This window comes from Dromiciops gliroides, chromosome 5 (genome assembly GCF_019393635.1).
Source record: "Dromiciops gliroides isolate mDroGli1 chromosome 5, mDroGli1.pri, whole genome shotgun sequence".
Lineage (NCBI taxonomy): Eukaryota > Metazoa > Chordata > Mammalia > Microbiotheria > Microbiotheriidae > Dromiciops > Dromiciops gliroides.
In genome coordinates this window covers 287,635,805-287,649,758 of record NC_057865.1, presented here as the reverse complement: position 1 = coordinate 287,649,758, position 13,954 = coordinate 287,635,805, and the positions used below count along the sequence as shown (strand labels likewise).

At 55.6% G+C, this 13,954-nt stretch overlaps 1 protein-coding gene across 2 annotated transcripts; it reads left to right on the top strand.

The window, feature by feature from the left end:
• Positions 1-3,645: 3,645 nt before the first annotated feature.
• On the top strand, positions 3,646-12,444 carry EIF3D (eukaryotic translation initiation factor 3 subunit D). 2 transcript variants are annotated; one of them, XM_043968558.1, is made up of 15 exons: positions 3,646-3,801; positions 4,975-5,107; positions 5,409-5,454; positions 5,606-5,742; positions 6,765-6,850; positions 7,140-7,212; positions 7,397-7,506; positions 7,685-7,817; positions 8,115-8,262; positions 8,500-8,630; positions 8,807-8,892; positions 8,995-9,124; positions 11,241-11,383; positions 11,502-11,782; positions 12,296-12,444. In XM_043968558.1, the coding sequence occupies exons 2-15, from the start codon at positions 4,985-4,987 to the stop codon at positions 12,307-12,309; spliced, it is 1,641 nt and encodes a 546-aa protein (XP_043824493.1). In that variant the 5' UTR covers positions 3,646-3,801; positions 4,975-4,984; the 3' UTR covers positions 12,310-12,444. The 2 variants fall into 2 exon arrangements, with proteins under 2 accessions (XP_043824493.1, XP_043824492.1); XM_043968557.1 differs by having other exon boundaries at positions 7,394-7,506.
• The last annotated feature ends 1,510 nt before the right edge of the window (positions 12,445-13,954 follow it).

Genomic DNA, 13,954 nt, shown 5'->3' with positions numbered 1-13,954 from the left:
CACCCATTAGTAAAATGAGGAAATGAGACTAGATGACTTCTAAGGGCACTTCGCACCAGAAATCTCTGAGCCTATGTTAGGTAATTAGGAGGGGGGGAGGGGTATGAGAGGAGGAGGATTAAACTGAGCCCCCAGAATTCCTGTCTTCTAGTCCCCGCTCTATCTTCCTGGACATCTCCTTTTACCACAGAACCTCAGTCCCTCCCCATAAGAGGAGAGACTAGATGATCACCCTAAGAACTATAGACTTGAAGCCTCAGTTTCCCTTCCTGTAACATAAAGGGAAGAGACCGAATGAGCTCCCTACGAACTATGGATTCTAAGTCTCAGTTTCTTCAGCTGTAAATTGGACACAAAAATCTCATCTCTGTCCTCCTCACAAAGTGTTCAGAAACCCCCCCTCCCCCACCAAGAAGGGCAGGAAAAGTTTCCCCACTAGCCCAGAGAGCTCCTTCCCTCCTGTTCTCCTTAGATCACCGGGTACTTTGTCAGCAAATCCTTCTCTCAATTGTGTCCAGACTCTCTCAGGCTTAAAGGCTGTCCTGGGGAATTTTAGGAAAGGCTGAAATAAGGCAAAAGAAGACAGAAGTTTTACACTGTCCAGGTTGACAAAGGCCCGGCAGCTGCCTTCTGTTTAACCCTTCCTGACCCTGTCTGTCTCTGCAAGTCCTGGGCTTACCCAGGCTACGTGTCTGTGTCTGGTTCCTGGCTCCAGGGCCTTTGTCTTCCTGAGGCACAGGTAGGCTTGGCCCTCCCCTGAGACGCAGCTCCACATCCTTCTCTCTAATGAGCTTGGCCCCGTCCACACCTGTCCATGTGTCTGTGTCACATTAAAGCTAGTGTAAGTGAGGTAGCATCTCAGACCAGCTGTTCTCTGCCCTGGGCAGGCTACATCTGTGCTGTTCAATCCTAGACTTCTCCTAGATTTTAGGAAGAACATTGTTATGTGGAGAAGGGCAACAGAGTTGAAGAAGTGCTTTGAATTCGCCCCATATGTGCTGGAGAAGAGAGAGCTGGGGGTGGGGGGTAGAACAGGGTCAGAAATGAGGTGCTTGGCCCCAGAAGACAGGACGGGGAGCAGTGGGGAAAATTCCAAGGATGATGATTTCAGCTACTTCCTTTTTCCCCCACTTTTTTTTGTTTGTTTGTTTTTAGTGAGGCAATTGGGGTCAAGTGACTTGCCCAGGGTCACACAGCTAGTAAGTATCAAGTGTCTGAGGCTGGATTTGAACCCAGGTACTCCTGACTCCAGGGCCGGTGCTCTATCTACTGCGCCACCTAGCTGCCCCTTTTTTCCCCACTTTTAATTTTATATTATTTTTTTCCAATTACATGTAAAGATATTTTTTTGAGTTCCAAATTTTTCTCCCACATTCCTCTCCCCTCTCCCGAGGCCAGCAAGTAATCTGATATAGGTTATACATTACAATCATGTTAAACAGATTTCCACATTGGTCATGTTGTAAGAGAAGAATCAGAACAAAAGGGGAAAAAAAACTCAAGAAAGAATAAACAAAAACAATAACAAAAAAAAATCAGCTACTTCCTAATAAATGTAAGGACCCCAAAAGTATATTCCCCCAAGGTCTACAAACAAGAACAAGGTGACTCATCCAACACTGACCTTCACTGATTCAGGGAAAGTTCAACCCCAACCCCCAAAGTCAGCTCTCAGCAAACTCCAGTCTTTCTCTGGATCAAAACTGAGCCCCCAGCCGGCCACCAAATTCCAGCCATGGAGGCCCGGGCCTACTTAAAGAACATCTGGTGGTGACCTAGAGCATCCGAGCATCCAGACTGGAGTCAGAATGACTTCTCTTCCTGAGTTCAAATCCAGCCTCAGATAGGTACTAGCTGGGTGACCCTGGGCAAGTCACTTCACCCTGTTTGCCTCTGTTTCCTCCTCTGTCAAATGAGCTAGAGAAGGAGATGGCCAACCCCTCCACTATCTCTGCTAAGAAAACCCCAAATCGCCGGAATCAGACCCGACTGAAATGACTCAACGACCACAACGACTGATTGACTTATATGATCCCTAACAGGATCTCTGGGATTCTGTAACTTATAGGAAATAGGGTTAGAGCTGGAAGGGACTTCACGGATAAGAAAACTGAAGCCTGGAGAGGTCACAACTGCCCAGCCTGGTTTACTTTCCATTCCACCAGTGGATCTCAAAGCAGGAGGGGGTCCACCTGCCCCCCCCAACCCCAAATGAATTCCTGTCAGAACTCCTTGAACTTTAGCTTATGTCTTTGAGAGGCAGCAGGCTGGAGGGTGGAGGTTTGTGGTCTCAGCTTTGTTTTTTATTCTTTTTCCCCCCTTTTTCTTTTTGTGGGACAATGAGGGTTAGGTGACTTGCCCAGGGTCTAAGTGACTTGACCACAAACCTCCACCCTCCAGCCTGCTGCCTCTCAAAGACATAAGCTAAAGTTCAAGGAGTTCTGACAGGAATTCATTTGGGGTTGGGGGGGGCAGGGGGAGGGCGTGAGGAATGACAAATGTCTTCCCTGGGGAGAGAACCATCCTCAGCACAGATGGATAAAAGTCCTTCTAGAAGAGGGGAGGCTCGGGACAGCTAGGTGGCGCAGTAGACAAAGCACCGGTCCTGGAGTCAGGAGGACCTGAGTTCAAATGCAGCCTCAGACACTTGACACTTACTAGTTGTGTAACCCTGGGCAACTCACTTAACCCTCATTGTCCCGCAAAAAAAAAAAAAAAAAAAAAGAGGGGAGGCTCTTCGGGTCTGGGGGCTGGACTGGACTCAGGACGGACCTGGATATCCGTAGCCTCAATTTCCCCCTTTGTAAAATGGGGTTGATCATGACACCCCAAGTGCCTGCCTCATTAGGGTCAACAAACAACAACGGCATTTATGCAGCACTTTAGGCTTTGCAAAGCGCTTGGCGAATCTCTCCTTGGACCCTGCCAACCCTAGGCGAAAAGGGCCCATTTTACAGATGAGGGAACAGAGGCAAGCAAAAGTGAAGTGACTCGCCCGGGGTCCCGCAGCCAGTTATTGCCTGTGGCTGGATTTGAACCCAAGACTTCCCAAACCCCAGGTCGGTCCTTGTCACATCATACACTTGTCACGCGTCTTAAAGCGCCATGTAAACGTGGTTTATAATCAGCATAACATCCACAATATTGGTAGAGGGATCGAAGCGAGCGCACCGGGGGCGACAGCTGACCGGTAGCTGACCCAACGGGCCCCGCCCCTGGGCTGGCTGGCCAACCTTGATAACACGCAGGGGCGGGGAACTGAGGCCGATCAAGAAGCTGCTGCTGCAAGACATTGTGGGATATAGAGGGGCCTGGACGAGGACCCGCCCGCTGCGCGAGGCATTGTGGGATATAGAGGGGCAGGAGACAGCGGCGTACTTTTCCGCGGCGCATTATGGGATACTGGGAAGGAGGGTTATAATCATCACTACCTCCACGCCACGTTCCAAGCGTAAACATGACCCCGCCTCCTCGCCGGACGTGGAGTTTACGTAGCGTGGACACGCTTCGGTCCATCCCCTTTTTTCTCCTTCTAAAGCCGGGACGCATTTCCGGGCTTCGCTTCCCTTTACGGCTCTGCGGCTCCGCCCCGCCTTCCACTTCCCCCACCCGGACAGAGCGAGACAGAGCTCTTTCCCGCTGTTTTGCGACAGGGCTGGCCGCGCCGCGCCGCTTTACGGCGCCGGGTGCTGCGCGCGCACCCCGGGTCCCTTCCCGGTCGGCCACAGGATAAGTGGCTGGCGGCGCCGGCACCGTGCCCGTAGCATCCGTCTCCATCGGGTCCGGACGCGGCCTGAGCAGGTAAGCGGCGCCGGCCCCGGGTCCGGGGGGCCCGGAAGGATCCCACGGCACGTGCGGAGCCTGGCTGCTGCGCTCTCCGGAGCCTGCAGCCCCAGCCGGGCCTGGCCCCCAACTTCCTGGCCGTCTCTCCCGCCTCAGTTTCCCCGCCTGTACTGGCGGAGTTGGGAGAAGTTCCCTTACCCTGGGAGACCCCTGCAGGCCCGGCCCTAAGAGCGCGCCTTCCTGCAGCCCTTGGAGATCCCCAGCGAGGAGTCGGGGGTCGGCTCCTGGCCGCCAGCCTGGCCAAATATGGGGGCGCAGCCCCTCCGGAGCGGGACCCCTCCCGAGCCTCGCCCGGACCCCCCGGTGCCCGGCACGGGCCTGAGAATGAGCCCTGACCGAACTCGGTGTCTCCCGTGGGGAAAAGTCCCTGCCGGGCCTCCCAGAAATGCAGGCGGGGTTCCGACCCAGATCTTGTCCCAGAGCTTTGGGGGGAACCGGCACCTGGACAGGGACGCGGGACCCACCCGTGTTTCTCGTGGGGCTCCCTCTCTTTGGGATTGGAGGTGAGGGCTTAGAGGCAGAGGTCGAAAAGGAGCCCACTTTTGCAGTTAGGCTTTGTCGTCCTGGTGTGTGGTTACACCGGGGACGTAGTGCTACAATGTAACAGCAGCAGGGCCAGGTTTGTCAGGCGCAGACGCCCTCCCTTCCCCTCCCGAGTCTTGTTGCCTACACGGAAATACTTGAGAGAAGTTCAGAGATCTGCTGTCGCTCCCAGAGGGCCCAGCCTGGAGTCTGGAAGACTTGAGTTCTAATTCGGCCTCAGACACTTAGCAGTTGGGTGACCCTGGGCAAGTCACTTACCCCTGTTTATCTCAGTTTCCTTCTCTGGAAAATGAGCTGGAGAAGGAAATGGCAGACACTCCAGTATCTTTGCCAAGAAAACCCCAAGTGAGGTCACAACAACTGTCCTCAGGAAAAGATCCCTTGAACTCATACTGTGGGCCGGACCTTGGCTGTCATTTCTCTAAGCCGGGCTTCATTGGCTGTAAATTTGGATAATACTTGTCCTGCCTGCTTTAAGGGTTGCTGAAGTTGGGGACCCGCAAAGCCCCAGAGGAGTATGTGGGGGAGGGGAGCTTTTCCCTTTGAGCTTCCCTCCTTTGGTGATGACTGTTTACTTGTCTTTTTAAGGTTTTAGAAAATGGCAAAGTTCATGACTCCGGTGATCCAGGACAACCCCTCGGGCTGGGGTCCCTGTGCAGTCCCTGAACAGTTTCGGGACATGCCCTATCAGCCCTTCAGTAAAGGAGATCGGCTGGGAAAGGTAATTGCGAGTTAGCAGGGATGCCGATCTGTGAGGCCGTGATGACACCGGCCGGCAGCGGGCTTGAGTTTCCACTCTCTCAGAAGCACAATTCCTATATTCCTTGTGACGGGGCCTGCTGAGACAGGCCATGACCTCTGAAAGTCGCTGTGACGGGCGAGATGCTTCCCAAGGCACCAAAGGCTGGTCCTTTTGTGTTGGCAGAACCGCACTGCCTGTCACTGACTGGGGATTTCTGAGACAACAGACACTTGGCCCGCTGACCTGTGCCTTCTCTCTCTCTCCTTGTCATCCCCATTAGGTTGCAGACTGGACAGGTGCCACCTACCAGGATAAGAGGTACACAAGTAAGTGTAGCTGAATTGACATGTGAAAGGACCCGGCCGCTGTGTGACCCCTCGTCCGTTCCTCTCCCGGGTCGGTGTCTTCTGACTGGGCGAGCCCCCCCACCCCAGGGTCTCTCTCGACTGAGTCGGCTTCTGCTTGTCATCTCTGCAGATAAGTATTCCTCCCAGTTCGGTGGTGGAAGTCAGTATGCCTATTTCCACGAGGAGGATGAGACCAGCTTCCAGTTAGTAGACACGGCCCGGACCCAGAAGACTGCGTACCAGAGAAACAGGATGCGGTTTGCCCAGGTAGGGCCAGGCCCTCTTGGGGGCCAGCATGGCTGAAGATACCAGCTCACGAGCTTTGGGGTCCATTCAGCCACCAAAGTTGGGCTTCCCCTGGCACTTGGAGTAGCCATTGGCAGTCACTCACCACACCAGGGCCATCTCAGGCTCCTCACAGATAAGATCTTATTCTAGCATTTGATTGGCTTAGTAGCCAGTCTGTGTGACCCTGGGCAAGCTCAGGGCAGTTCTGTATGGGCAGGTTGTGGGCCATGTGCCAGCCTGCACTGACGTCCGGGGCGGGGGGTGGGAATGGAGTTTCCTCACCTGAGAGCTCCCTACACCCCTGAAATCACAGGTTCGGCCAAAGCAGAAATGGTGGGCAGTGAGAATGTCCTGTTGCGGTTGGGTCAAATGAGCGTGAGACTGAGCTTAACAACATTCCCATAAAAGAGTGGCTGTGAATGGGTGGAGGCACAGGCAGGGGTGGGGACTGCCTGGACCTGTCCTGACATAAAACCAGAGGTGCTTGTAATAATGGTTTTAAAGCAGAGAAGCCTTTTAACACTCCAGCCCTCCACTGGCCCTTCTTTATGCTGGACCTGACTCGTGTGCAGGGGCTGAGTCACCTTTGAGCCTCTGATCATTGGAACGGTGGTCTGTTCCTATGTTTCCCAAGAAGGGCTGGGAATTAGGGTAAATAGCCTGGGAAAACCTTGAAACCACCACAAAGGGCTTTTCTGCCGGATCCACCCCTCGCCGCTGGGCGCTATTGTTCACTATTAGCTCTGGGTGGCTTTTACTGACCAGATGGTCCAGTGGCCCTGTGTCAGCCCTTCTAAAGGGACCAAAGGAGAGACTCGAATAAGACCCACTGAAGTTGGTCTGGGAGAGAGGAGGGAGGTGGGGGTGTCAGCTTCTCATTTCAGAAGTTTCCCCCCAGCCTCTGGGCTTTCTTTAAGTGCCAGGTACGTGAAGTTGGTAGCCATTGTCCCCTCTCAGACCCTGTCTAATGCTGCGCCCATCCTCTCTCCCCTGGTCCTCAGCGGAATCTTCGGAGGGACAAGGACCGTCGGAACATGTTGCAATTCAACCTGCAGACCTTGCCCAAGAGCGCGAAGCAGAAAGAGAGGTGAGGGCCTAGGCCTGCGCTTTGTTCTTGGCCCATCTTCTGTGGTCGTTGCGGGGTTTGCTACAGTCACCCTAGAGAGGCAGAGAAGCCATGCCTGGTACCCCCAGGAAAAAGGTCTGGCCCCACCTGGACTACATCTTTCTAGTGATGGCCCTATAGACAAAGATGTGGGGGTGGGGCGGAGCCTTGGGGCTCTTGGCGCTTGGCCGGAGAGAGCATTCATTTTGGGGAGCTGGCCGACCCGGGGACACCTCCTGCTTCTAAAGTTTCCTTTACCTTGGCTTTCCAGAGACCGCATCCGTCTGCAGAAAAAGTTCCAGAAGCAGTTTGGAGTGAGGCAGAAATGGGACCAAAAATCCCAGGTAGGAGCCATGCCTGAGCTCTCAGGGTGCAGCCTGTTATCCCCACAGGGCCCCAAGAAAGTCTCCTGGGTCCCCCTTCAGCCCATGGAGTGAATCCTTGACCCAACAGGGACCTGAGTGTCAATCGTCCAGCCTTGGTATGTGCACATTCCTTTTTCTTAATTGTGACTTGCCTCCACAGAAGCCCCGGGATTCTTCCGTCGAAGTTCGGAGTGACTGGGAAGTGAAGGAAGAAATGGATTTTCCTCAGTTAATGAAGATGCGTTACTTGGAGGTGTCAGAGCCGCAGGACATGTGAGTGGCCCCTTCCCACCTGCCATTCCTCCATGGTGAGGGCTCCTCCCCAGGGCCCAGGCCACCGTGTTCTGGTGTGGTCTGTTTTTGGAGCTGTGGGGGAGAGAAGGGGCTGGCCCTCTAGCCCGTTTTCTCAGGCTCCTTCTGCACATCTCTGACTCGCCTTCTCCACCTGCAGCGAGTGCTGTGGGGCCCTGGAATATTACGACAAAGCCTTTGACCGGATCACCACCAGGAATGAGAAGCCTCTGCGGAGCATCAAGCGCATCTTCCACACCGTCACCACGACAGACGACCCTGTCATCCGAAAGGTGCTTCCCTGTAGTTCTGTTCCGTGGCTGCCTCCTGAGCTCCCCAAACAGAATAGGGACATGGGGGGTCCTGTTGGAATGGGGTGTCTGGGCGAGAGTCAGATTTAAAACAGGCCCTGCTGCTCGAGTCGGGCTCGTGTGACTTGGCTCTGCATGTGTTCCCCTGGGTGATCGGGGCGATGGCGCTAGCTCAGGACCCACGTGGCTGTGAGAGCACCACAGCAAATGGGCAGCAGCTTGGCACTTAGACCGCTCCTGCCCTCGTGTGGGATCAGTCTTGTGCTGTTTTCTCCACAGCTGGCAAAGACTCAAGGCAACGTGTTCGCCACAGATGCCATCTTGGCCACGCTGATGAGCTGCACCCGCTCGGTCTACTCCTGGGACATTGTCGTCCAGAGGGTCGGCTCCAAGCTTTTCTTTGACAAAAGGGACAACTCGGACTTCGGTGAGTTTTCCTAATGGGTGTTGGTTAGCCCAGGCCCGTCACCCATCTTCCTGCCCCGTCATTGCCTGCAGTGACTAGGCAGCCTTTGAGGAGGTGCAGGGAGGTTTGTGGTGCCCTGCACTGGCGGAGGGTGTCTGCCTGATCCCAGCTCCCTGTGGAGCGGGGCCCACTCTGGATGGTGTGACGGGTACCCCATGTACTGCTCGCCTGCCTCTCACCTCCCCACTTCCCTTGCAGACCTCCTGACTGTGAGCGAGACTGCCAACGAGCCACCTCAGGATGAGGGCAATTCCTTCAACTCTCCCCGGAACCTTGCCATGGAGGCCACCTACATCAATCACAACTTCTCCCAGCAGTGCCTCAGGATGGTGAGAAAGCGGAAATCCTCCCTGCTGTGCCTGTTATAGACATGGCTGGGGGCCCCTAGGTGTGCCCCAGGCACTGTTGGGAAATGCCAGGCTGGATCTGGCCTCCGTGCTGGGCACTGCCAGGGGGCAGGGCAAGGGTGCCACACTCTGCACCAGCTCTTTTAATTTCTCTGCAGGGAAAAGAAAGATACAAGTTTCCCAACCCAAATCCCTTTGTGGAGGATGACATGGACAAGAACGAAATTGCCTCGGTGGCGTACCGGTAGGTCATGTCTTTGTTTGGGGCAGATGCCGTGACCCAGTGGGGTGAGGGCTGGGAGCTCCGTGTGGGGCCAGTGGCTGACTCTTCCTTCTTGCTCCTCAGGTACCGGAGATGGAAGCTTGGTGACGACATTGACCTCATCGTCCGCTGTGAGCATGATGGCGTGATGACAGGCGCCAATGGCGAGGTGTCCTTCATCAACATCAAGACCCTCAATGAGTGGGACTCCAGGGTGAGCACTCCCCCGGGCCTCGGCCTTTCACGTAGGAGTGGGCAGTGGCCACTTGGAGTCCCCCTTGCCTGCTCTCAGCTTCAGTCTTGCCACTATCTAGATAGAGTTGGTGTCTTTACTTTTCTCTGGCGTACCTTGGTCTGAAAACCTCCAGGATCACTATTGTGCCTGAGCATCCTGGTGTTCTGCACCTTGACTCCCCACCCAGCTTCATTGCCAACCTGGCTGCAGCCATCTGTTCCAGAAAGAATCCCCGCTAGCATTAGGAAGAGCCTCAACCAGGGGGCGGCTGGGTGTGTTTGTGTGGAGGACCCCAGGGTTATGCCTGAGGGTGTCTGGAAGGACAGCGAAGGCACCAAGTATTTGTGTGGCTCCTCCCTGCCGCCAGGCCCTGGGCTATGTGTTCTTTACAAATGTTATCTCCTGTGCTCAGTGACCCTATGTGGTAGCTGCCATTACCCCCACTTTACAGTTGGGGAAATTGAGGTCAAATGACTTTGCCCAGGGTTACACAGCTAGAGTCTGAGGCCTCATTTGAACTCGGGACATGCGGACTTTAGGTGCAGTGCTCTCTCCGCTGCATTGACAGCTGTTTGAAGAAGAAGGAGAAGGCATTCTGTTCCATTTGGAAGGTGTTGAGCTGTCCACCAGACAACTGGTGCTGTGGGGGTGGAGCTCAAAAGAAAGACATGGAGGGCAGCTAGGTGGCACAATGGATAAAGCACCGGCCCCGGTTTCAGGAGGACCTGAATTCAGATCCAGCTTCAGACACTTGACACTTACTAGCTGTGTGACCCTGGGCAAGTCACTTAACTCCATTGCCCTGCAAAAAAAAAAAAGGAAAGGAAAGGAAAGACATGGGCCAGATGAGTAGATGTGGGAATCCATAGAGATGGTCATTAAACCCCTGGAGTACTACAAGATCTCCAAGTAGAAGAACAGACAGAGAAGGAGGAGAGGGCCCAGGGCAGAGCCTCAAGTGTATCCACCATCAGCAGGCGAGGGTCAGGAAAACAGGCTGCGCTGAAGCCGGAAAGGACATCCTTCTGTTTGGGTGGGAGGTGGGATTGGGAGCAGGGCTGCAGAGGCGAGGCGAGGCAAGGCAAGGGGGCAGATTCTGGCTGGGGTTGTGCTCGGATGAGGTCCAGCTGCAAATACTACAAACGCTTTAAGTGCGTGGCTCCAGGGAGATTTTTCCCACAAGGAGCTTTCCCTACCAGGGGCATCCCTGGCTTGGAGCTGGAAGGGACCTTGTCTGTCATCCCGAGCACCTTCCTTGTCATTCAGTGAGGTCACTTCTCCAGCCTCGGTGTGGGTTCTGAGCCCACCGGCCGCCTCCCTGATGATTCTGCCCTAAAGGCCGCTGGCCTCCAGTGTCCCTTCTGGGCACCTAATCCCATCAGGCTTTTCTTCCATACGCCTCCTCTGACAGCTCAGCCCACCCCGTAGGATCCACCTTAGGCCGACAGGGTGTTAAAGCAGCCTGGTTTCCCGCACGCCTCCCACACTGGGCAGTGTTACCAGTGCCCCTCCCTGTGTCACCTCAGATGGAGCATGTCCGCCCTCAGCTTTGTGTCAGTGAGATGAAGTTTATAGAGGCCACCAGGGATCTGGACTGTTAGCCTCTTAACAAAACAATCTCTGGGGGTGGCTAGGTGGCACAGTGGATAAAGCACGGGCCCTGGATTCAGGAGGACCTGAGTTCAAATCCAGCCTCAGACACTTGACACTTACTAGCTGTGTGACCTTGGGCAAGTCACCTAACCTCCATTGCCCCGCAAAAACAAACAAACAAAAAAACAATCTCTTCAAGGCCCTGCCCCCTTCTACCAGTCAGTTCTGTGCAGACAGAAGTCCCAAGTAGTTGCCCACTGCCCACAGGACTATGCCCAGTTCCCCTACTCCTGTATTCCTTGTCAATGCTCTGTGTGCACTCAGCACACGCCTTGTCTGACCAGAACATCCCAGTGGGCGGGGAGGAAGCCCACCCTTGCCCCACCCGGGTTGGGTGCACTGACATCGATTGGGTGGGCATCTCGGGCAGCGAGCGCACCATGGGTGGGGGGACATCTTGGGATGCTGACCACCTGGTGGTGGCTGTGCTCTTCCTTGGCAGCACTGCAATGGTGTGGACTGGCGTCAGAAGCTGGACTCTCAGCGGGGGGCGGTCATTGCCACAGAGCTAAAGAACAACAGCTACAAGCTTGCCCGCTGGACCTGCTGTGCGCTGCTGGCTGGGTCCGAGTACCTCAAGCTCGGGTGAGATTGGCCCCCATCCGCGGCGAGGCACAGGGCGTGGGTCCCCTTGGCCGGCCTCCTCTGGGACCCCCCAGCCTGCCCCTCAGCACCTTAGCACACCCTCCCCGTCCGTCCACAGGTACGTGTCCCGCTACCACGTCAAAGACTCGGCTCGTCACGTCATCCTGGGCACCCAGCAGTTCAAGCCCAACGAGTTTGCCAGCCAGATCAACCTGAGCGTGGAGAACGCCTGGGGCATCCTGCGCTGCGTGATCGACATCTGCATGAAGCTGGAGGAGGGTAAGTACCTCATCCTCAAGGACCCCAACAAGCAAGTGATCCGCGTCTACAGCCTGCCCGACGGCACCTTCAGCTCGGACGAGGACGAGGACGAGGACGACGAGGAGGAAGAGGAGGAAGGTTCGTGGGAGTGGGGGCTTCTCCTGAGGAACTTGGGGGCAGGTTGGAAGGGCCCACCCACATGAGGAGACCTGAGTCCTAACTTTGCCTATAGCAAGATGGCGGATAGCTCACATCTCTAGTGCAAAACCCTCCCTGGAGGGGGCGCTGGTGGGGCCTCTTTTCCAGCTGCTCAGGTTCTCGGGGCTAATGAGTGGGGTCCTGAATGATCCCAGAGCTAATTCTGGGCCCTGGGTTACTGCCTCCATGGCCATGGTCAGGCCTCCTAGATAGGGTGTGTGTGGAGGGTTCTCTTTGAGAGCCCCCAGCGTGGCAGACGGTCCTCTGGGCCAGTTGGGGGAAAGACCCAGGATCCAGTCCCACTGCAGACACTGGCTGGGGCCCTGGGCCAGCTGTGGTGAGGCTCAGAGCAGCATCTCTTGAAAGAAAAGCCAGCGGCCCCACTGGTACTCTGAGCAGAGGAAAGCTGCCGACCTTGGCCGTGTGCTTATGACCCTGCTCCCTCTCTTTCAGAGGAAGAAGCGTGAGCTGGACCGCCAGGCTACGCGTGCCCGATGGTGAGGTGTCGCTCCTCTGCCTGGAAAGGACTGAGGACACTGGGGATTGGCCACGTCCACAGAAACTGAGGTGTAATAAGTGAAATAAAGGAGAAGCCTAATGAATCTGTTTGCTCCAGGTGCTTGGATGGCTCTAAAGGCAGTCATTGGAGGTCAGGTCTGAGGGGTGGGTTGCCACGGCCAAAAGCTTCGGGCCCTGCGGCCTATCCCTCCCCCAACGTGTACCCACAGGCCAGTGATGCCCCAAGGCTCCCCATCCTGTTCCCAGGGAAGCCTTTGAGTCCCTCCCTGCTTGGTCCCTCCCTGACGGGGCCGTAGGGGGAGCAGGGGTCTGGGAGGCTGGGCGGTGGCTGCCTGCTGTGAGCTGGGGACAGGTCCAGGGAGGGGTAACGGAGAGCAAACGTTCACTGCCATGGAATAGCAAGGCCTGAGTGTGAATCTGCTCCCACAGCTCATGATCACTGGGTCTCTCAGGCCAAGCCTCAGTGTCCTTGTCTGTGGAATGAGTGAGCCTCATGTAGTCCTTGTAGGCATACAAAGTATTCTGCTCCCCACCACCCCATGAGTGCAAGCACAGCCCAGCCCAGAGGACAGAGGCCCCAAGGAAGGGAACCTGGATGGGGGCAGCTTCTTCCAGCCCCTTAGACCCAAAATTCTTGTGAACTAAAACACTTGGGACAGACGCAGGAGCAGCAGATGACATGGCCCGTTGAGGGCAGGGGGATGAAGGAGTGGACTTCTGTGGTCAGAAGTGGAGGAAAGTGCAGGTCAGGTGCTTTCAAGACCAGACTGGCCTCCCCTGGAGACCCCAGCCCAGGCCTGTTGTCATTGGAAGGTTTTCTGGTGCTGAGCCCAAAGCGCTCGTCACTTCTTTCCAATTGTTGCTGATTGCACCCTCTGCTTCCCTGTGGAAAGCTAACAATTCCTCTGCAATTGCCCAGTCCCAGCCACTGCCTGTGACAGCTCTCAGCCCTGCCAAGGCTCCTGGCTAAAGCCTCCTGGCCGTTGACTCATGGCTGGGGCTGCATTCTTCCCAGACTGGTCATCTTTGACCAGAGCATCCGAAGCCTCCTTGGAACACGGCACCCAAAACTGACAGCACTAATGGGGTGAAATGGGGTCACCAGGCCCACTCCCCTCCTTCCTTCTGTGCTGTGTGCTTGCCTTAGGTAAGGCCCGAGAGTCTAGCTGATTAGACTTAGGGAAGGGACAAGTCAGACACTGCCCCCTCCTAAAGTGTCAGAATGATATCTTTGTATTCTGTGGGCCAGGAAACCTTCCCCGGGTGGCAAGGTGACCCTTCTCAGGCCATGTCGGAAGAAAGTGGGTCCTGCCTGGCACATTTGATTCCAGGCTCCGGTGCACCTCCTGGCTGAGAACTAGCTGAGGCTAGTTAGCTAACCATCAACTTGGGGGGTGGACACCCTGAAAGCCAGGAGCCTCCCCTGGTGCTCATCAGTGACTGGGCTCCCCAAGACCAAGCCAGCAGGGCCCCACATGTATGTGGCGAGGAAAGATGGCCAGGCCTGGGGACAGCTGGTGATCCAAGGGGCTTCCCTCACCAGACTGGGACCCTGCCACTAGAAAGGAGCAATGGGCCGTGGGCCAGAAGGGA